Source organism: Peromyscus maniculatus, chromosome 2, assembly GCF_049852395.1.
Source record: "Peromyscus maniculatus bairdii isolate BWxNUB_F1_BW_parent chromosome 2, HU_Pman_BW_mat_3.1, whole genome shotgun sequence".
Lineage (NCBI taxonomy): Eukaryota > Metazoa > Chordata > Mammalia > Rodentia > Cricetidae > Peromyscus > Peromyscus maniculatus.
This window is the reverse complement of record NC_134853.1, coordinates 77,874,401-77,898,658: the sequence shown is the minus strand read 5'-3', so window position 1 is coordinate 77,898,658 and position 24,258 is coordinate 77,874,401. Positions and strand designations below refer to the sequence as shown.

Genomic DNA, 24,258 nt, shown 5'->3' with positions numbered 1-24,258 from the left:
TAGAGCGTGGCTTAGACCCGTGCAGGCACTCTGCATGCAAGCTGCCAGTCTCTGGATTCCTATGTGCTTCTGTCCTGTTCTGTCTGGAAGACAGTTTCCTTGGTGTCGTCCATCACCTCCGGCTCTTACACTTCTGCCTCCTCTTCCCCAAACGTTTTTAAATACATGATTCAGTTTCCAACATTCCTCTCAATTGCAATCAACTTGTGACTTGAAGTGGATTTTTTTCCTTTATTTTTTCATAAAGTATAATTTAATTAAAAAGGTGGCTGTGCTGAAACAGACAAAAACTACACACACAAGTGTCTCTCCGCTTCATTTCTCTCACCTCTTTTCAGGTTATGCCCACTGGAAAGACACTGGTCAGAGCTCCACTGAAATCCATCTACCCCACGAACCTGGTCTCTCCCTTCCTGGAAACTCTGTCAGCAAGGACGAATCAAGAATCCAGTAGCTCAGTTTGGAACTATTTAGGCACATTCTGCTAGCGGCTGGATCACAGCAGTGTAACACAAATTTTAAAAGGTCTTATTAATAAAACAAAAAACAAACCAACAAAACAACCTGGAGCCAGCCATGTTCTTATCTCTACAAAATCCTCAGCTTCCTGAGAGAGACGTCCTGTTTCCTCACACCTTATCTACCTTTCTGTGCCCTGCCATCTTCCTTCCTTCCTAGTGCTGGGATTAAAGGTGTGTGCCACCATGCCTGAGTAAGAATGTGGCTAGCTTGTTCTGTTTCTCTGATCTTTCATCTTTCGCCCCAATACCTGGCCCGGGTTTTTTGTTTTGTTTTGGTTTTTTTGTTTTTTGTTTTTTTTTAATTAATAAGACCTTTTAAAACTCGTGTTACACAGCAGTCTGGAGCCCATGTTCTTGACTTTCCTATCTCCTCTCTACTTTTTATTTTTTAAGGCCTACCAGGTCATTCGGGGTCACCTCTGACTGGGCTGTGTGATGTGGGCCTATGAACCACAGCCATGCTTCTTGGTAGTTAAGGAGTAAGGAGCTGGTCTCCAATAGTCACCTGAGCAGATTCCAGGTGGGAAGTTTCAAGCCTAATCCACATTCTCCAGTACAGCTAAGAATTGAGGGCTCTAGGATATTTGCATAGCCTGATGCAGTTGGCAGGAAGGTCCCCTTCAGACTGTGGTCACTAAGTGTATCATAGAGTCAAAGCAACACAGGACTCTGAACTCCTTCCTCAAAACAACACAAAAGAAAAACAAGGAATACTCCTCTAGTGCGAAAGTACTTATTTTAATGAATTTGTTTTTTAACACAAATGTAAAACAAGATTCTTACTGTTTTAACTACAGCTAAATTCAAACTTCAGAACCGACCAATAATAACATGTTCATTTTGCAAGGTTCCTGACTACAGATTATCAAATATATAATGCAGAATTCAATTCTGTGCTTTCTGTCACAATATTAAAAATAAACATTTTCTAATACCAAGGTTATCAAAAGTGCCCCAACCAAAATCTTTTTCTTAAGCAAGTAAAAGTATAGAGCCTGCTAGTGTGCATATTTGTTAAAAATTAAAAAGGAAAACTTTACATCTTGAATATCATTTAAGTGTTTCTTAGCCAATCAGAAATACCGAATATAGGTGACAGGTTCCTATTCTTGGTATAAAAAGTCAGACCACAGAAGTGTAATGTTATAACAGGACTTTAACACCAAATAAAGCAAATAAATCTATCATATAATACATTTTCTTGTTTTCTTTTTATTTTGTCGATGAGAAACCAGATTTCATGTTGTATTACTTCATTCAAGTAGTCTAGCATGTGAGGTTAGGTTCTGTGGTTGAAATCAAATGTGCACAGGCAGTTCTCATGGGAGATGAGCATGTTCACATAAAAGTGGTTTTCACTGAAGATAAAACTAGCAATACGTGTCCATGTCGATTCAACAAAAACACCATGTGCAAACCCACAACAGACAGTCAAGTGAACACCTGAAGCAGTGGTCACAGAAGAGAGGGGCAGGAGACATTGTCAGCCATGACAATACTTTTTATTGAAGTCACTGAGACATGCATATTCAGACCAACTGAGTCAGGAGGAACATAGGACATTTGACACCCTGGCCTGGCATGGTGGCCTGTGCTCATAATCCCAGCACTTGGGAGGCCGAGGTAGGAGGAGATTGAGGCCAGTCTAGGCTACAGAGTGAGACTGTTGTTGCAAAAAGAAAGATACACACAAATTGTAACCCTGCTTTCCTGAGGAGAAAGTAGTTCTTAAAACAAGAGCATGAAAAAACTTCAAACTGAGACTCAAATTAACAGTGTGGTCTCACTGAAAAATAATACTTTAAAATAAATTAAATTTCAGGTATTTTTAATGTGAGTAAGATATATAAAAACAAATGTATACACCAAATATACACTATCGGTTTATTTTCAGTTAAAAATTAGTTAGGAAAAGTTCTCCATGTTCAAATTTAAATAGGAACTGTCCTCTATATACAGGAATTATACTGGAAATATAAAGTAAAAGTTTAATTCTACAGAATTAAAACACAATTAGAATCATTCAAAAAGTGACAAAAATACTGAATTTTATAAGTGTGAAAGTCTTAGAATTTTGTAGTAACAAGTGAACAAAAGTTTTCTACCATTTAAAAAAGTATCGTTTTATCTATATAAAACTATTCAAATAATTATGAGAATCTCTTACACCAGAAAAATAAATTCACATGATACACTCGTGACCCCAAGAGTTACTATCGACAGAGCGGTGTACCTGAAGCAAAGCATCTCTTCCTTCCTGTCTCCCCTATCCTCCCAGAGAAGCCTACATCACGTCATTTACGTAGAAACACGACCACACTCTAACTCAGATAAGTAACTCTTCCCCGTTTGCCTCCTAAGCTCAGGCAAAATCGTCAGTCTTCTTTCTTGGCAAGCCTCTTAGCATCATCCAGATCCTCTATGGTGGGCTTGGATGCTGACGAGGTAGTACCATTGGAAGACGGTTTTGATTCCGTTTGCTTTTCACTCATTGAAAACTGCTGCTGCCAGCCAAACAGCATCCGGCTCAAGGTATCCTCAAAGGGAGCAAGAGTCACAGTGGAATCCTTTGTCACCATCATAGTTACCTAGGGAAAAAATTTTGAATTTCAGTACAAACACTTTCTGTTTCTCAAAAACTGAGACAGAAAAATTAATAATGGGCAAAGGGAGTCAAAAGTAATACCAGGTACATTTTGATGTACCTTGTACATCAAATGAAGTATGGCATTGCTATAAAAAGAAAGAAAGGGAGGAAGGAGGGAGGGAGAGAGGAAGAGAGGAAGGGAGGAGAGAGGGAGGGAGGGAGGGAGGGAGGGAGGGAGGGAGGGAGGGAGGGAGGGAGGGAGGGAGGTGAATGGGTAGATAAATAGACAGACAGACAGACAGAAAAAGAAGTCAAAAGAAATGAGATATAATATACAGTCTATATCAGCAGCCAATACAGCTGTTATTACTATACATCTGGCTTGGATCAGAACTGTGGTAAATACTTTATACTCATCTCCACTTTCAGTTTAATGCAACAATTACTGCTGCCTTCACCACAGAGAGGAGCAGAGTCACGCTCAGCTCTGACAGGTAGTTAACTTGTCCCAAATTAAAAGGATAGTTAAGTGGTAAACAGGGTGCAATACAGATTTTGGGTTCAGTCACTACTTAACCACACACTATTGTCCATGGTTGCAGACTATTTCCCTAAGAGAAACTGCAGATGGCTTCTCCCCACACATCTTTTCCGTTGGAATTAATTGTATGCAGAATGAAGACATCAGAATGTGGACCAAAGAGTGCTTTCAATCCTTTACCTAGCAAATCACATGGCCCAGAAATGTTCAGATGTGACTGAGAAATTAGACTGGCCCCAAATGTATCTACTGGGAGAACTCTGGTATCCAACATAGTTTTAAAGCCCTAAGACTAACAGTCAGTTCTTCCAGATAACAGAAAGGAATCAAACTAGAAATTTTCGGAATTACATTCCTAAAATAGTCCCCTACACAATCCACTTTCTTGGGGATAAATGACACAAAGAATAGTCTCATATGTGACATAATCTAGGGGCTGGGAAGTTACAAAAAGAGTTTATGTGCATCTCAAGAACAGACAGGTGAGGACTCCTCCCTGCTCAGGTACAGGCCACACCAATGAGAACAATAGGCGTGGGTGGCCTGCCTGCCCCCTTGACTGCCCCACTCCCTAGATTCGGCTCCCCAAAACTCATTCCACTCTCTGTCCCTCCCTCCTCACTGCCATCGTCAAGGCCAGGCCTTGCCCAAACCCAGGTGACTCCTGCTGTAGGCCATACCTGTCAGAAGAACAGAGACCCCCCCTGCACCAAAGGCCAAGCTAACCTCCAGAAGGCCAACTCCCAACTTGGACAGAGACTCCCTACTAGATCAGAGGTCACACAGGCCACCAGATCCAGGCCACAACGATTAGAAGACCAAAGAGGAAACAGAAACCAAGGAACAAAACACCCATCCAACAAAAACAAATTCAGAAATCAGGACCTATACCTAATCATCCGAAACCCAGAAGCCTAAACTCCAGTGTGAGAATAGAATCAGCAACAGCCAGGGCAATATGGCACCACCAGAGCCTAGCTATCTTACCTGAATATTATCAAGACCTGAATATTCCAATGCAGCATGAGCACAAGAAAACATCCTTAAAAACAACTTTATGAAGATGATAGCAGTCTTGAGGAAATGAAAAAGTCCCTTAAAGAAATCAAGAAAAATAAAACTAAAAAATTGAAGGAAATCAATAAATCCCTTAAAGAATGCCAAGAAAGCCAAGAAATAAAAACAAACATGTGAAAGAAACTATCCAAGACCTGAAAACAGAAATAGTAGCAATAAAGAAAACACAAACTGGAAAAATTTTGGAAAAGGAAAATCTGGGTAAGGGAATAGGAACTACAGACACAAGCATCACCAGAAGAACACAAAATATGGAAGAGAATCTAAGAAACTCCTCACACAAAACATCCAGAAAATCTGGGACACTATGAAAAGATCAAACCCAAGAATAACAGGAATAGAAGAAGAAGAATCTCAGCTTAAAAACACATAAAATATATTCAAAAATCATAGAAGAAAATTTCCCTAACTGAAGGACATGCCTATAAAGATACAAGAAGCTTACAGAACACCAAACACATTGTCTCAGAAAAGCAAATCCCCACATCACATAATAATCAAAACTAAACATACAGAACAAAGGAAGAATATTAAAGGCTGCAAAGGAAAAAGGCCAAGTATCATATAAAGGCAGACCTATTAAAATTATACCCAACTTCTTAACTGAGACTCTAAAAGCTGGAAGAACTTGGATAGATGTCTTACAGACTCTAAGAGACCATGGATGCCAGCCCAGACTACTGTACTACTATACTGATAAACTTCCATCACATTAGATGGAGAAAACAAGATATTTCATGACAAAGTCAACTTTAAAGATATTTATCCACAAATCCAGTCCTACAGAAGGTACTAGAAGGAAAATGCCAACCCAAGGAAGTTAACTACATCTATAAAAACACAGGCAATAGATAATCTCATACCAGCAAAATCCCAAGAAGGGAAACACACACACACACAGAACCACCACCACAACAAAATAACAGGAATTAACAATCACTGGTCATTAATATCTCTCAATATCAATGGACTCAATTCACCAAAAAAAAAAAAAAAAAAAAGACACAGGCTAACAGAATGGATGTAAAAACAGAATCCATCCTTCTGCTGCATACACACCTCAACATCAAACCTGAGAGTAAAGGGTAGGAAAAAGATTTTCCAATCAAATGGACCTAAGAAGCATGCTGGTATAGCTATCCTAATACCTAACAAAATAGACTTCAAACAAAAATTAATCAAACGAGATGGGAAGGACATTTCAAACTCATTAAAGGAAAAATCCACCAAGATGACATCTCAATTCTGAACATCTATACCTCATATGCAAGGGCATTTGTAAAAGAAACACCATTATAGATTAAATCACACCTCAAACTCCACACATTAATAGTGGGAGACTTCAACACCCCACTCTCACTAATGGACAGGTCACCCAGACACAAACTTAACAGAGAAACAAGGGAACTAACAGATATTAAGACTCAAATGGACCTAACAGATGTCTACAGAACATTTCACCTAAACACAACAAAATATATTTTCTTCTTAGCACCTCATGGAACCTTCTCCAAAACTCACAATATTCTTGGTCACAAAGCAAGTCTTAACAGACACAAGAGAATTGGAATAACCCCCTGTATCCTATCAGACCACCATCGATTAATGCTAGATTTCAACAACAACAGAAACAAGAGAAAGCCTACAAACTCATGGAAACTGAACAACTCTCTACTGAGTCGCCACTGGGTCAAGGAAGAAATAAAGAAATTAAAGACTTCTAGGAATTCAATGAAAATGAATACACAACAAACCCAAACTTATGGGACACTATGAAAATGGTGCTAAAGGAATATTCATAGCACTTGATGCCTTCATAAAAAATTTGGAGAGATCTCATGCTAGGGACTTAACAGTACAACTGAAAACTCTAAAAAAACAGAAGCAAACTCACCTAGGAGGAATAGAAGGAAGGAAATAATCAAAATCAGGGCTGAAATCAATAAAATAGAAACACAGAGAACATTACAAAGCATCAATGAGACAAAGAGTAGGTTCTTTCAGGAAATTAGCAAGTAGACAAACCTTTATGCAAACTAACTAAAAGGCAGAGAGAGAATATCCAAATTAACAAAATGAGAAACAAAAAGAGGGACATAACAACAGACACTAAGAAAATCCAAAGACTCATTAGGTCATACTTCAAAAACTTGTACTTCACAAAATTGGAAAATGTAAAAGAAATGGACAATTTTCTCAATAGATACCACTTACCATGGCTAAATCAAGATCAAATAAACAATTTAAATAGACCTATAACCCCCAAGGAAATAGAAGCAGTCATTAAAAGTCTCCCAACCAAAAAAAGCCCAGGGCCAGATGGTTTTAGCACAGATTTCTACCAGACTTTGAAAGAAGAGATAACACCAATACTCCCCAAATTATTCCCACAAAATAGAAATAGAAGGAACATTACCAAATTCATTTCATGAGGCCACAGTCACCCTAATACCTAAAACCACACAAAGACTCAACAAAGAAAGAGAATTACAGACCAACTTCTCTCATAAACATTGACAGAAGAAAAAAAAAAACTTGCAAACTGAATTCAAGAACATATCAAAAATATCATCCACCATGACCAAGTGGGCTTCATCCCAGAGATGCAGGGATGGTTCAACATACAAAAATCTGTCAATGTAATCCATAATATAAAAAAACTAAAAGAAAGAGAAAAAAAAAAAACATGAGCATCTCATTAGATGCTGAAAAAGCCTTTGACAAAATCCAACACCCCTTCATGATAAAAGTATTGGAGAGATCAGGAATACAAGGGACATAGTTAACATAATAAAGGCAATTTACAGCAAACCAATGGCCATCATCAAATTAAATGTAGAGAAACCTAAAGCGATTCCACTAAAATCAGGGACAAGACAAGGCTGACCACTCTCTCCTTATCTATTCAATATAGTACTCAAAGTTCTAGCTAGAGCAATAAGACAACTGAAGGGGATCAAAAGAATACAAAGTGGAAAGGAAGAAGTCAAAATATCTTTATTTGCAGATGATATGACAGTATACATAAATGACCCCAAAAATTCTGCCAGGGAACTCCTACAGCTGAAAAACACCTTCAGCAAAGTGGCTGGATATAAAATTTACTCAAAAAGCATCAGTAGCCCTCCTATATACAAACAATAAATGAGCTGAGAAAGAAATAACAGAAACAACATCGTTCACAATAGCCACAGATAATATAAAATACTTTGGTGTAACTCTAACCAAGCAAATGAAATACCTATATGATAAGAACTTCAAATCTAGCCGGGCGGTGGTGGCGCATGCCTTTAATCCCAGCACTCGGGAGGCAGAGCCAGGCGGATCTCTGTGAGTTCAAGGCCAGCCTGGTCTACAAAGGGAATTCCAGGAAAGGCGCAAAGCTACACAGAGAAACCCTGTCTCAAAAAAACCAAAAAAAAACTTCAAGTCTTTTTTTTTTTTTTTTTTTTTTTGGTTTTTCGAGGCAGGGTTTCTCTGTGTAGCTTTGTGCCTTTCCTGGAACTCACTTGGTAGCCCAGGCTGGCCTCGAACTCACAGAGATCCGCCTGCCTCTGCCTCCCGAGTGCTGGGATTAAAGGCGTGCGCCACCACTGCCCGGCAAAACTTCAAGTCTTTTAAGAAAGAAATTGGAGAAGATATCAGAAGATGGAATAATCTCCCATGCTCATGGACAGATAGGATTGACATAGTAAAAATGGCAGTCTTACTAAAAGCAATCTACAGATTCATTGCAAATACATTACTTCATATGGAAAAGAAAACCAGCATAGCAAAAACAATCCTGTACAATAAAAAAAAATTCCAGAGATATCATTGTCCTTGATTTTAAGCACTACTACAGGGCTAAAGTAATAAAAGCCACATGGTATTAGCATAAACACAGACAAGTGGATCAATGGAATCGAATTGAAGACCCAGAAGTAAATCCACACACTAATGGACACTTGATTTTTGATAAAGAAGCCAAAATTATACAATGGAAAAAAGAAAGCAGCTTCAACTAATGGTGCTAGCATAACTGGATGTCAACATATAGAAGACTGCAAATAGATCCAAGTCTATCACCCTGCACAAAACACAAGTCCAAGTAGATCAAAGACCTCAACATAAAACCAGATACACTGAACCTGACAGAAGAGAAAGTGGGGAACAGCTTTGAACAACTTCCTGAATAGATCACCAGTCATGCAGGCACTAAGATCAACAATTAATAAGTGGTATCTCCTGAAACTGAAAAGCTTCTGTAAGGCAAAGGACACTGTCAATAATACAAAACGGCAGCCTACAGAATGGGAAAAGATCTTCACCAACTCCACATCTGACAGGACTGATATCCAAAATATATAAAGAACTAAAAAAAATAGACATCAACAAACCAAATAATCCAATTAAAAAATGGGGCATAGATCTAAACAGAAAATTCTCAATAGAAGAATCATAAATGGCTTAAATAAATGTTCAACATCATTAGCCATCAAAGAAATGCAAATCAAAATGACTCTGAGATTTCATCTTACACCTTTCAAAATGGCTAAAAGCAAAAACACAAGTGACAGCCTATGTTGGAGAGGATGTGGAGCAAGGGGAACACCTTCCATTGCTGGTGGGAGTGAAAACTTGTACAACCACTTTAGAAATCATTATGGCAGTTTCTCAGAAAAATGGGAATTGATCTATTTCAAGACCCAGCTATACCACTCTTGGGCACATACTCAAGGAATGCCCAATCATACCACAAGGATACTTACTCAACTATGTTCCTAGCAGCTTTATTCATAATAGCAAGAACGTGGAAACAACCTAGATGCCCCTCAACTGAAAAATGGATAAAGAAAATGTGATACTTTTATACAATGGAGTATTACACAGCTATTAAAAATGACATCAGGAAATTTGCAGGCAAATGGATGGAACTAGAAAAGATCATCCTGAGTAAAGTAACCAAGACTCAGAAAGATAAACATGGTATGTACTCACTTATAGGTGGATACTAGCTGTAAAGTAAAAAGATAACCATGCTATGGTCCACCCAGAGAAGCTAAGTAACAAGGACAGCTCATGAACATCACTTGAAGAGGAAATAGAATAGATATCACAGGCAGACAGGGAGAGAGGTCTGGATGGGGGTGGCGTATGGGGATGGGAACAGGAAGGATCGGGTCAGAGGAGGATGGAGAGAGTACTGGGAGAGACAACTAGAATCAGGGGCATCTCTGGGAAGAGCTAGAAACCTAGTGCAACAGAAACTCCCAGGAATCTATGAGTGTGACTCTAGCGAAGACTCCTAGCAATGAGAGATATAGAGCCTGAACCTGGCTGTCTCCTGTAACCAGGCAACACTTCTAGTGGAATGACTGGGACACCAGCCCAGCCACAAAATCTTCGACCTACAATCTGTCCTGACAAGATGTGCTGGGGTAAAGGTGACCCAAAATTGTGGGAGTGTCAAACCACTGACTGGTCCAGTTTGAGGCCCATACCATGAGAGGGAGCTCAATCCTGACACTGCCTGGAGGGCCAGAACCCAGAGGTGGAACAGCCCAGAGACCTAGGAAAGAGCCAAACACAAATGGAAAAAAAAAAAAAAAAAGTCAGTGAAATGATTAATGATTCCTAATGGTATTCTGCTATACTCATAAATTGGTGCCTAGTCCAATCACCATTAGAGAGGCTTCACCCAGCAGCTGATGCAAACAGATGCAGAGGCCCACAGTCAAACATTAGGAAGAGTTCAGGGAATTCTGCAGAAGAAGGGGAGAAAGGAATGTAGGACCCAGAGGGGTCAAGGGCACCCCAAGAAAACCCAGGGAATCAACTAACCTGGGCTCACAGGAGCTCATAGAGACTGAACCGACAACCTGATGAGGATTTATATGAAGGTAATGGGTGCTGGAAGGGAGGGCCATGTACTCCAGTGTGCAGCCACTGGTCAGGCACCCATAACCTTTTCTAAAAAGTGAATGTATTTATTTTAGTTTATTTGCACATGCAGGTGTTCTGTCTGCATGCATGTCTGTGCACCATGTGTGTGCTTGGTGCCTGCGGAGGCTGACAGAGGGCACGGGTCGCCTGGGACTGGAACTGCAGACCACTGGGAGCTGTACTCCCTGAACTGAATAGACCTTATTACACATAAATTATACTACTATAAAGGTGATTTCTAAAAAAATCTAGAAGTACTCATTCCTAAGTATTTTTAAATACACATTAATTAGTCCTTTGTTACATGGACTTTTAGGTGACCTGGATAAAGCTGGTGTCTGCACCCCTGGGACATGGCTGCTGGTCGTACCTACAGTGGAGTTAACCGGCCACAGGACAGCTGTGTCTGCAAGGGTCTGCTGTTACCAAACTGCTCCCCCAGGATGCTCCTGTTTACACACCCCCAAGTTCCTTTAAAACCTTTATACTCCTCATCTTCACTTCCTTTTATTTATCTCAATTAATAAAAATCATTTTACAGTTCTACCAACCTTTGAAACTGCTCTTACCAAGGTCATCACACATGGCTTAATTTAAAAACTCTGAGCTTCTTTACAGTTTTAATCATTATTGGTCAGTTCTTTATTCTATTTCACAGTGACTATTTCACTGAAACTTCTTCTAGAAAGCAGCCAAGAAGTAATACGTTTCTCAAAGTTCTTTCAAGTATTCTCTGATGGAGTGGGGATACGAATTTGACATGGCTCAAAACAGACAAAAGTCTTATCTTAACAACTTTCTTACATCAGAAGGCTGGAGAGATGGCTCAGAAGTTAAGAGCACTGGCTGCTCTCCTAAAGGACCTGGGTTTAATTCCCAGCCCCACATGGCAGCTCACAAATGTCTAACATCCTTTTATGGTCTCACCGGACACCAGACACATGCATGGTACACAAATATATATATATGCAGGCAAAACACCCTTACACATAAACAATTATAAAAAAAAAAAGTAAGCCTATGTGAATTTTAACCAATGATACATTTCCATTTAACATGTTTAAAATTAATTACCATTGAGATCAATTAATGGTAGAAAATACATCACACTTATAATACGACTTTATATAGACAATGCCGGAAGCCACGTATCCCTTGGGACATGTGTAATCTTACTTAGTTCAAGAAACACAGACTTGTTCAAAATTGCAGAGCCTCCATTTCAACATAAGTCTGTGTATCTACAATGCTCAAGAGCTTTCTCCTCTGATGATAATCTTTCCCAATTATTTTGTTTCTCTGTGGCTTGGATTTTATCAATCATAAAGTATTTGAGAGAATTATAAAAGTATGTGATTTCTCCTTTAATGAAACTGGCTGAACATGAATGAGTTCTGGGCAAAAAGAAGAACAGGAAATTGCAGAGGAGAGATGAAGGAAGGAAAGGAGGAAAAGGAAGATATTTCACAGATTTCTCTCAAGAAAGAAGAGAACCATAGGTAGAGGTGGGAAAAAATTAGCTCTTCTATATTTAACCAGAATGAGCAAGCATAACTGTAATTACATGAGACTTCCTCCACCTCCAAACTTAAGAACATACTGACTTTTCACAAAAACAAAAAGTGCTATCAATTTAAACTGGACCCCAATTTTGCAAACAAGGCAGGCCTGTCTATACAGCCCCTGATTTCCTCCCTCCCTCCACTCCTCTCTGGCTCCCAACAAAGCACCTGCCTATTCTGTCCATCCGTAAACATCTCCAAACAACAAATGAAGAACCACAGAAGAGCTCCTGAAAATTCTGACGCATGGAGCAAACTCTCCTAAATTCATCTTTTTATATTCAATAATTAAAAAAAAAAGCAAGTGTTGTTGGTACTAGCTTATCTGAAGGACCCCATCCAAGGGAAAGGCTTACACTGAATTTGTAATGCTGACTGGTGGACACCTGGAGCCCTCTTACCTTTATGGTCACGAGAAAGAAGGTGTAAAGGAACATGAGATCATGCTTTGACACTGCCAGATGCTTGGTCTGCTGGAAAGTGAAGATGATTGACCCCAGCAGCGTCACCTTGGAGGGGCTGAAAGGAAATAACATTTTCAGTCAGTGACAAACGTACTCTGTCTACAATTTTTTCAGAGTGCTCTGTAAACATTAACTGAAGGAATGGACTAATAACAGATTAACACAAAATGAGCTGTGTGAATACATTTTTAAAGTCTCCGAAATGCTGAGTTATATAAACTTTAAAACCTTTTCTCATAACACAAAGAATTAAGAGGTTGTTTTTACCGACTGTGTGTGTGTGTGTGTGTGTGTGTGTGTGTGTGTGTGTGTGTGTGCGCGCACTGTGCTGGCTAGCTCTATGTCAACAACACAAGCTAGAACTATCTGAAAGGAGGGAAACTCAGCTGAGAAAATGTCTCCTTGAGATCCAGCTAGAGGGCATTTTCTCAGTTAGTGATTGATGGGGGAGGGCCCAGCCCAATGTGGGTGGTGCCATTCAGGGGCTGGTGGTCCTGGGTTCTATAAGAAACCAAGCCGAACAAGCCAGGAGGAAGCAAGCCAGTAAGCAGCTCACCTCCATGGCCTCTGCATCAGCTTCTGCCTTCACATTCCTGTCCTATTTGAGGTCTGTTCTGACTTCCTTTGATGATGTACAGTATTGTGGAAGTGTTAGCCAAATAAACTCTTTCCTCCCCAAGTTTCTTTGGTCACGGTGTTTGATCAGCAATAAGACAAGTACTAAGAGTTCTTCACCACTGAGCTAACCGTTCAGGCCCAAGCCTTTTCAGAATGTCCATTATGTTTCCATAGTGCAGTATTTCAGAAATGTATTTGTCCATCTAACATTTTTTTTTAAAGAACTTGAAGGTTTCATGCCCCACCATGCAAATCTAGAATTAGTCCTGAAAAACCAGCCATGATAAACAAGCCCCCAAGACAGATGAGAGAAGTGGGAGAAAGCCTTTCCTGTTCCATGGCATAAATGCTACCACTGGTCAATTTCAGGCTGCTGTAGAGAATGGCGAGTAAGATGTACACAGTCGTTCTCAGAAAGCAGTATAAGCTAGGCATGGTGGCACACCTTTAGTCCCAGTTCTTGGGAGGCAAGGCAGGTGGATATCTGTGAGTTCAAGGCTGGCCTAGGCTACATAGTGAGACCCTGTGAGCCAGCTCTAGTTTATCACCTTGAGCACAGCAGGTCACTCTTTGCTAATACCTTAAGTATTCATGCCGAAATTATGAAACTGCCATACTGCTACCCTACCAAATCAACAGCAGTATTTTTATCTTACACACTTATCATGTACTTATGTATCTCAGTAAAGACCTCGGATAAACTATAAACTATGAGAATGCTACACTGCAACCATGAAAACATATTTTTATAAGCCAGTTTATTATTTAAAGGTTACTAAAGTATTATAAACTAAGGACTGGGTTCTAAACAGTATAAGATCCAGACTTCATACAATAATATGAATAACAATCATGTCTTAGAATAGTGATTCCTCAACTTTTATTGTATATTCCTATAGTTTTTATTATTTTAAGACAATTATTAATATTAATGTACTTGTTAGTTTATATATGTATAACTATGGTATACAATGTACACAAAATTGAACATTTAAAAGTATAAAAGGCAAATGAGGGGTTGTGAAGATGGCAGTGGGTAAGGAGGCCCTTGCTGTACAGTGTGAAGGCCACACTGGATCCCTAGAACCCACAAAGGCCACCAGCAATCCCAGTGTGCAGGAGGCAGACAGGGAAATCCCTGGGGCAGGCTGGCTAGCCAGGATGCCTGAAACAGTGAGCTCCATGTTCATGAAAGACCTCACTTCAACACACACGGTGGAGACATATCTCTAAAAACATCTGAATTCCACATACTAAACATACACTAGTATGCATATGCAACCACACATGTGAACACATGTGGTGATATTTTATTTGTACTAAAATGTGATATTTTATTTGTATATTAATAAATAAAGTTTGCCCAGAGATCAGAGGACATAGATAGTCATCCATAAACAAAAGTCAGGCGGTGATAGCACATACCCTTAATCTGATCACATGGCAGGCAGAGCTCTGTGTGTTCAAGGACACACACAACCAAGCATGGTGACCCATGCCTTTAATCCCTGTACCAACCATAGAGACCTGGAGGTCTGTACAGACAAGCAATGACGTGGAAGTGAGGTGGCTGAGCTAAGAGCCAATGAGAGGGCAGAACAGCAAGGCAATAAAGGCGCAGGTTAGACAGGAAGAGGTTCTCTTGAGAAGCTACAGTGACATGGTGAGCTAAGGTTAGCTGGTGACTATCACTTTCTCTGATCTCTATGGCTTTCACCCCTGTATTTGGCTCTGTGTTTCTTACTTAATAAGATTGTTTAGAAATTTGTCTACAAAACACACACACATATACATACACATGAGGCCCACCCCCTCCCCACCCCTGTGGAATCTGATTTATCTTGTTGTTCTTTTGGTGTTCTAACCACTTGGTTCCTACACTAAAGCAGCTCACTAAGAAAAAGGCTTTGACATACACACTGACTGACCATTTTGGATTATGTTTTCTTAAAGAGTAACTCTAAAAAAATAAGCAGTTTGTAGATAATTGGGAAAGGACACTGGAGAGGATTTAAGGAAGATTTAAATCAAAGTAGTAGATTTGTTATGGAGATTGAGACGCCCTGGAAAATTATATCATGTCTCCTTCCAAAGCACAGTGGTGGAACAGAGGCTGGCTACAGTCACAGACATTCCCCTTCCAAAGGGAAAGGAGAGATCCCTGGCACCAAGACATCTCAAACATCCAGCAGATGGAGTTCCACTGGATCCAGGGCGACAGCTGCAGGCTCCATGCTCTAATTTTACACAGCATGGCTCTGTCCTCTGGACTTCAACGGTAGCCTATGAGACCGGCCTATCAAGCTCCCCACTCCTTCCTCAAACCTACTTGGGCCTCTTCCTTGTTTCAGGACTTACTCTCTGCTCATACCTACACATCATACATACAGAAAGCTAGGATCTGCATATGAGGAGAACAAGTTCATGTTGCACATTAAGTAGGTTTTGTCATTGTTATGTATATGGGTGCTTTGCATGCATGTATATACTGTGTACCTGGTGCTCACAGGGGTCAGAAGAAGCCATCAGATCCATTGGAACTGAGTCACAAAAAGTTTGAGACATCACCTTGGTGCCAGGAGCTGAACCTGGGTCCTCTGTAAGAACAGCAAGTGATCTTAACCATTGAGCCAGCTCTCTAGCCTCCCAGCTGTTTTATAAAGGAGGGGAATCCACAGAAAACTGATGTTGACTTTAGGAGTTCACCTGGGAAAGTAAACTCTTAGAATGAATCTGCTGGTTTTCTTCCCATTTCGATTGCCATTTATTTCTCGGGTACATTTCAGCCACCTACACAGTTCGAAAACTGTTCTTTTCAAAGAAGCTGGGTAGTAGCCACTACTGTAGGCCCAGCTCTCAGTATGATATATACCACTTACAAGGACATCTTCAGCCACTCATCACCTTTTGGTTTCCAATCTCCTTTTAGCAACTGTTCACAAGATGTGACAATAACACCCCCTGCACCTAAAAAAGAGAAGAAGAGAAAGAAATAAAAATATTTAGCCAGTTTTATTAAGAAAATACATGGCAGGGGAAGTCAGACTTTCCCCTCTTGCTTTAAAATACAAGATTACCAAAACAGAATTCTTGAGAGGAAGAAAAAGTAGTCTTCTGTGTATCGAGATCTGAGACAACTGCATTCTCTCTCCCCAGCTTGACAACCGCCTGTCTTACTGTGATCTGCAGTTAAAGCTGAGATCTCAAGCACAGAGATGCATATATAGAACTGTTTTGTGAAAAGTAAGATCCTCTCTTAATATTTCTTTCCTTGATATGGTTAGTTTTAGGTGCAGCATACTGTAACAGAGGCTCCAGAAATATGTTCGATGCTTACATATACAACACCAGGGTTAGTGACACAGCCCCGTTGGTAAAAACACTTGCCTAGCATGTATCAATCCCTGACAATGCATGAACCAGGCATGGCAGCACTTTCCTCTGATCCCAGCACTCAGGAGGTAGAGGCAGTATGGTCACAAGTTCAAGGTCATCCTCAACTATATAGTCTACCTAGTCGAAAGAATATAAAATAATTATATTAGCAATTAGAACAATGGGAATATGAATATTTGCTACTTCTAACAACTCACAAGAAAGGAATATAAAGCAATTTGTTTTCATTTTTAGACAGGGTCTTTCTATGTAGCCTAGGATGGCCTAGAAATCACTGTATAGCTCGACCTGATTTCAAACTTGTGACCTCCTGCCTCAGCCTCCCAAGTACTCAGATTACAGGTGTGCACCACCACGCTCAGCCTCAGCAATGCTAGTTAATTTACATGACCCACAAAAGTTCTCATTAAACTGTTTCATTTGTGGCAAAATAACTAATTATGATTGCATATGGTTCAAGAAAACCTAAAGCAATTATTTATAAGGAACTTTACAAGACCATCAGGCTCAAAATTAGGGGTGATCACTAATTCTCATGTAAGTAACTTTTAAATTAACTTTAGTAGCTAAAAAAGACAAAGTTTTCACTTTCCAAAAAGAGTTATTAAAGTATGTGATCCCCACTCCTGCAAGCAGAGAAGTATTCAGAATTACAGTACATCAATAACAGAATACGTATGAACACATAGTATTAATATTACCTCGGGCCCATCCAATAGCTATCATGACTATCCAGCCATTTTTGTAATAGCTATTAGCATGTGTGACTCCACCTACTATTTTCCAAGTTCTGGTCACTTCCTTCATTCCCGCAGCCAGGAGCTGAATAGGTAGATATGAATAGCCCTGGGAAACTAGGTCACGTGGGCAAAAAAATACAATATACCTGAAATTAAAATTTAAATATTTTAATGTGTAAATAATATCAGAAGACTAGAAGTGAACATCTAAATCATTATCACTAGCGACACAGCATAACACAAAGAGTGTGATTATCCATAAAGCTTGGAACATTTTTCAAAAAAAGTAGACTGGACACCAGGTTGTTTTTTAATTCACACAAAACATATATAATCTGTCTGTGTCATGAGGGAAAGGAGTCATACACTTTGCAATACTCCATAGAGTTTTTAACTTATTCATACAGTTTTAGAACAAACAGGTACATAATTTATTACCAAAAGGAAGCAAGTGCACCATCAGTTCCAGCAGGTACAGGCCACGGACACTTAGTGTCTTTGTTCTTAGGGAAAAGGAACCAAACAAAGGAGCCTTTTGGTAAATGAACAGAGGTTGCATTTCATCTCTGCTAACATCTTGACCTGTGTCCCTTAGCTTAGGGCATAAGTTAAAATCTGTGCAAAGACAGAGACAGCTCACAAGGAAATGGGCCTATGTTATGGAAAATGTATTTTCATGCAGCAGAAAGAATATGAAGCTCAGTCTTTAATTTGGCGAATATGCTTAGTTTTAGCCAATGAAGTTGTTGCTAGTTTAAGAATAACTCACCCATTCTCTGGAGAATCGCAGTTTTAAACTTCATTTGGTTTTCAGCACCCCCTCAAATACTATCAGTGGTATTTACTAGAAACTATATTGTTTCTTCCTTCCATTCCTAAGAGACAGTTTCCATGCATAAAGCACAGCAGATCTTCTAATGGGGTGATGTAGAACACTCGGCAGGGAAAAGTGTTGGGGCTCTTTTGAAAGCAATAGTTAATTTTACTTCAATTCATGAGTCATAAACTCACAAACCTCCAGTGTATTCACGGAATATGAAATATTTGCCAACACACTGCTCCAGAAACCTAACATGGGAAGCAACAGTTTGGTCAGCCTCCACATCCCTTCTTCATCTTACTCGCTAATTCCTTATTATTATTATTATTATTATTATTATTATTATTATTATTATTATTCAAAGTCCCACTCCAACACCACTATACCCATGGCCCTGGAAGGTCTGTTCCATTTCATCTCAGCTCAGACAAGCAGGAGCTCTAGGCAACTGAAGCAGCTGGCTGTCAAGCCTAAAAATGCTCTTTAGACATTGTTCTCTACAATATAAAATAAAGGCTAGAGTGCTCCTAAGTAGATTACACTGGTCGCTGGATGACAGGAATCCTGCAACTTATCAGCTGTCCTCTAACCAAAAACTCAGCACAATGAAAAATAGCTCTGAATCATTCATTAGCACTCACTCTAGGGGGAAAACACAAAACATAGCAAAGAATCACTGGAAAATTACAGAATCTGGGAGAAAGAAATGAAGTATCTAGAGACGATTTTATGTCATCTGAGATAAGATCTTATAGTTTAAAATTTTTCCATGGACATAGGATCTTTTCAAAGTCTTTATATGTATAAATGATTTACAGGAAGTTAGACAATGGACAGAAAAAGCATATACACTTAAGTAATAAATTGTATATATATTCTTAATAAAAGTAAACAATCTTAGATTAAGAACAGACACTGTGGTTTTGCTTCAGCAGTAATTCATGCTAGGAAGAACATACTCAAAAGAAGATGAAAAAACGTATTACAATGACTCTATCTGCATTCCCTAACTCTATCTTTAACATGTGTGAAAACCGATTACTACAACAGCAATTCTGGACTTGACAGCCAACTATGTGACATTATAACATATAGTCTATAATTTATAATTATTGTTACTTCTGAGTCCTAAGTTTTATCCACTTTTCTAAAGTACAGCTACAACGATCTCACATGTTAACGAAACCCTGTGCCCACTTGAGCTGCCATGGAGTAAAGGAACAGCTCTTTGTCATGCTCAAGACTTACAAATAAGCACGTCCGACAAATGACCCCACTTGTTCTGTGACACAAGCTAGCTATGTGACATTTCTCTGATGAATTAGTGGACCAACAGTCATTAATTAAACAGCAGGTCTCTTCTGTAAAGAGGATAATTCCACTTTAAGTTTCCAACATCTAAAATACCTTTACCTTGAAAGCACTAAAAAAAAAAATTAAAAAACAAAACCCAGCGGAGAGAAAAGCTAACCATGGAGTTCTCACGTGCTCTTAAGTGATGTAGGTCGGATTAACAGAAAGAGAAAAATGACACAGAGTAGAAGTTAGTCTAAAACAGGATACAGCCAACAAATGCAAGCTAAACCAGTCTAGACAGGTTTTAAGATGGGAGCATAACTTAGGTTACAGCCAGAGGCTGGGCACAGAGGAGGGCTAATCATTAAGAACATTGCTTCATCTACTGTCAGTTCTCCTTTTCTGTCAAAGGCAGCGTCACTTAACTGAGCCAAACCACACACTGTAGCCATGGTTGCCTTATGCAACAGCTCTGCTCTGCTCTGCAGTAAGGACTTTCATCGATAGGTCTTGGAAACACCTATAAAACGATGGCTCGTGTATCCCCTCATCTAAATGTAATCTCACTACAGTGTGCTTGGGAGTTTAAGGAAAACATTCTGAGACATAAAATCAATGCATGGAAAAATTATAAAATATGTACTGTCCCCATAAATAGATTTTTAAAAAGAAAACTTGAATGAAACTATATGTTGTGTTGGGTGTTGGGACAGTAGCTAGCTATATACTGACAGAACCAAGGTCTTGTTTGTCTTTACCAGTAGATGGCGCTAACCTCCAAACATGTGCCATGTGCGCACTGAGTAGCTGCAGTGTTAAAGATGACCTTCCTTGCTATATGATTCCCCAAATCAATTGACTCTAAAAGTCGGAAGAAGCACAGTCAAAAAACTTTATTCTAAATGTTAAAACTTCTAATATTAAAATAGCAAAACATACTGCGTGAAAGCCAGCATCATTTTTCATATTTAAGAGACGGTAAGGCCAACATTCCTATTTCCAGAATTCAAAGCAATTTTCTGCTTATGCACCAACTAGAAGATTAAATAGCCAAGGTTTAAACCAGAGCTCCAGCTACCTAAAATCTCTGATACCTTGTATAAGTCATTAACCTCAATGATCTGTTAAGGATAAAATAGTCCTCACCTCACAGGATTTCCCAGAGCTTCAAAGAGCCAAAATAAGAGACAGGGATAAAAACTGGTGATGTTCACCAAGTATATACTGAACAAAAAATAAGACTGAATGAAAACTAAGTAGGGAAGACTGGCGTACTAGCCATGAAACTACAACAGTGTAAAACACACCCTTGTTTTAAAGATGGATATGACTAAATGTACATGAGCAAAAAACAGAATAAAATTCACTAGCAATGTCAGAATATTCTAATTTTGTTATATCCTTTGCCCAATAAAAAACAGAATTCTTTGTATGTCGATAAATTAAGTACTACATATGTAACAGATAAGATAAATAAAAACTCCATAGTACTGAATTTGAATTAGAAATACACATCAATATGAACTAGAGTCATTTTCTTTTTCTTTGCCTGAACTCAGCTCAGTGGATGCCCTAGCAACACCTTTAATGCTCTGAGTGAGGCTTAGAAAACTATTTCTCACTTTAACAAAAAAAAAAAAAAAACCTAAAACTAAAACTAATTCCAGAAGAAGTGTAAGAGTCTTATAGTACCAGAAACAAGGATGCTAATCCCAGGGCTGGGGGTTCCTCTAAAGTCTCCCACTGGCCAAAGATGGGACAATTAGCTTCAAATCATGACAAAAACCGAAATCTATAGAATCTCACAAAACATCCTTTTAAAAACTAATCATCTTTGCAGGAGATCAGCAAGTAAAAGAACCAATCAACCACCCTGCTTTTCTATGAGTCGTATACTGGGCTTACCAAAGACCAGGAAGTCAGAAGTGTCTATTACCCCTGTATGTGTGTGCTGAAAAATACGTTCTTTCCACTTCTAACATACCTTTTAAATGTAAAGGCATACATTCATAGGCATGAAATTGTATTTCATTTGCTGGATCAACTAATCAAGATCTATAGTTCCTTGCTACTCAAATCCAGAAATCACGGTACACAGCAATCCACTCTTTCGAAGGTATATCTACTGATCTGAACAGTTCTTAGTGGCACAATTAACAAAGTGAGGCTTCTGCTCTGATATGATGTTTTCTAGAAGTGAAACAAACCAGCATTGTTAAAAAGCCAACTGGTAACATCTGCGATGTTAATGAATCTGAGAAGGAAACAGAGGAGGAGGAGGATATGACAGTCACAGAAGGTCTGTGAGGGAAGGTAACATCAGCAGTCTGGGGTTGGAGGAGACAGAGAAACGAAGGAAGAACAAAGTCCCAGAGGCAGGACACCTTATGTGTTCAAGCAGCAAGTTCAGTGTGCTAGAATGGAGTAGGAGACAGACCGGTTACACATAACAGCAAAGAAAACAGAGGGAGCCTTTGTAGGGATGTACAGGCCATGGTCAAACTCAGGATTTGTTCCTAATTACTGCACACACGAGTGACATACTATAACATATTTTAAGATAATCACTTTATCATTAGAATAGATTTAGGGGGTAATGAAAGAAGCAACTAGCCCATGTAGGAAATTACTAAAAGTCCAGGCCAGACATGGGAGGCTCAGTATTTAAGACCAGAAACAGGAGAGACAGGAAGTACAGAATCTGGCTGTCTTAGTTCTTACATAGTTTCAGCATTTAAACAACATTTATAAAACCAAAATGTTAGTATCCTTCTAAAATAATATAGAAATGGAAGTCCTTTAGAAGTGTTCTGGAAGACGATACTGTGATATGATTAAGCAAGTCTATGAGATACTGTAGCTGTCACACATGGAGGCTCTAAGGTCACACTTGTTCTGATTCTAGCCCTGCCACCTACTAGATATGACAATTACAGCAGTTGTCCCATGTCTCGGCGTCCTTGCTGTCAAACAGCAGTAACAACAGCTACCCCTGGTAGGACAGTGGGCAGGACACATTGGATACAAAAATGGAAGGCGGAATACTGGGGTCTGAAGGATAATGAAGAGGACCAGGGAGGTCAGGAAGGATCGGGAGAATCAGCCAAGCCTGAGCACGAACGAGAATACCACAAAGAAATTTGATATGTGTAAGCTAGTTTTTTTTTTTTTGTTTTTTTTTTTAAGGGGCTGAAGAGACATCTCAGGAGTTTAGAACAGTGGCTGCTGTTACAGAGGACCTGGATTCAATTCTCAGCACCCACATGGTGGCTCACAACTCTGTTATTTCAGTTCCAGGGTATCCAAAGCCTTTTTGTGGACTCTCAAGGCACCAGGCATACACATGGTACAATACATACATGCAAACAAAACACCCATCCACATAAAATAAAAATAAATAAATCTTTTTAAAAAACTAATTACAATAGCTCATCGTTAAGTATGAAAATAATTTACCTAATATATAATATTAATTCAATAGATACTAGCTAGCAAATGAATAACTCCATGCCACCTACTTTCCACAGCTGAAAAACATAAACTATTAAAGAGAGAAAGTGTGTTCTTAATGAAAGCAAGCAGCAGCCTTCAGTAGAACCACTGTAAGCCTTTCCTGTCTGAGTTTAAAGTAGTATATTCTCTTCTCTCTCATTTGATAGTTTGAGTCATGATCTTAGATACCATCTACTTGAGAGTGAAACCGGTCTGTTATCACTGTTAGTAGAAAAAAAAAAAATCCTAATTCCACAAACTACATTGCATTTAAAAAAAACAAAAACACAGTAAGACCTGGAATCCTGTTCATATGGAGGAGGGTCATCATGCAGAATAGTTCAATGCACTAAGTCATTTCATAACTGATTAGATAGCTTATGTTTATTAGATGTTTCAAATAGTTATAGAATAATTCATAATTTAGCCATAGATTAGAGAGATGTAACATAGTGTTTCATAGTATTTAAGTCATTTTTTTTCTCTTAATGTCACCAACAAAAGGTTTTGTCAGGAAAAAAATTACAATAGCTACTTCACAGGACTAATGATTAAATATGAAAATGAATTTTAGCTGATATATAATACTAATTCAATAATTACTAGCAAGTGAATAATTCTACCCCACCTACTTTCCACAGCCACAGGTTCCCACTACTACTTCACCACTACTACTATTATTTATAATATCCCTGTTTATATAAGTACTTAAGAATATTTAAATTATTATAATAAAAATGAATTTTAAATATATTTATTATTGTTTGCACTTGCATGATGGGGGCGCTGCACGCCACAATGGACAAGTGGAGTCAAGAGGGCAGTTTGTGTGGCTGACTCTCTCCTCCCGCCTTGATGCCAGTGCTGGGGCGACAATTCAGGTGGCCAGGCTTGTCCACCTAGCCCCTTTACCCACTGAGCCATCTCACCAGCCCCAGTAAAAATAAATTCTAAGCCGGGCGGTGGTGGCACACACCTTTAATCCCAGCACTCGGGAGGCAGAGGCAGGCGGATCTCTTGAGTCCCAGGACAGCCAGGGCTACATAGAGAAACCCTGTCTCAAAAAAAAAAAAAAAAACAAAACAAACAAACAAACAAAAAAAAAGAATTCTCAATGTTCCTGATATGTATTAAATTGATAGGGTTTTTAATAGAAAGCATAGTTTAGTCTAAATAAAACAAAGCACACTGATTTTATCAATATTCAATACTTTTAACT

General features: G+C 39.1%; 1 protein-coding gene across 2 annotated transcripts in view; it reads right to left on the bottom strand.

The window, feature by feature from the left end:
* Positions 1 to 1,240: 1,240 nt before the first annotated feature.
* The window catches only part of Tmem38b (transmembrane protein 38B), a 44,889-nt gene continuing 21,871 nt past the window's right edge, over positions 1,241 to 24,258 (bottom strand). The window contains exons 3-7 of one of the 2 annotated variants that reach the window (XM_042271190.2): positions 17,393 to 17,577; positions 16,175 to 16,262; positions 12,615 to 12,732; positions 10,210 to 10,277; positions 1,241 to 3,109 (exon numbers count right to left, since the gene is read on the bottom strand). In XM_042271190.2, coding sequence (XP_042127124.1) covers positions 3,106 to 3,109; positions 10,210 to 10,277; positions 12,615 to 12,732; positions 16,175 to 16,262; positions 17,393 to 17,577 — 463 coding nt within the window. In that variant the 3' untranslated portion in view covers positions 1,241 to 3,105. The remainder of the gene's footprint in view (positions 3,110 to 10,209; positions 10,278 to 12,614; positions 12,733 to 16,174; positions 16,263 to 17,392; positions 17,578 to 24,258) is intronic. The other variant, XM_006985265.4, reaches the window with a different exon arrangement.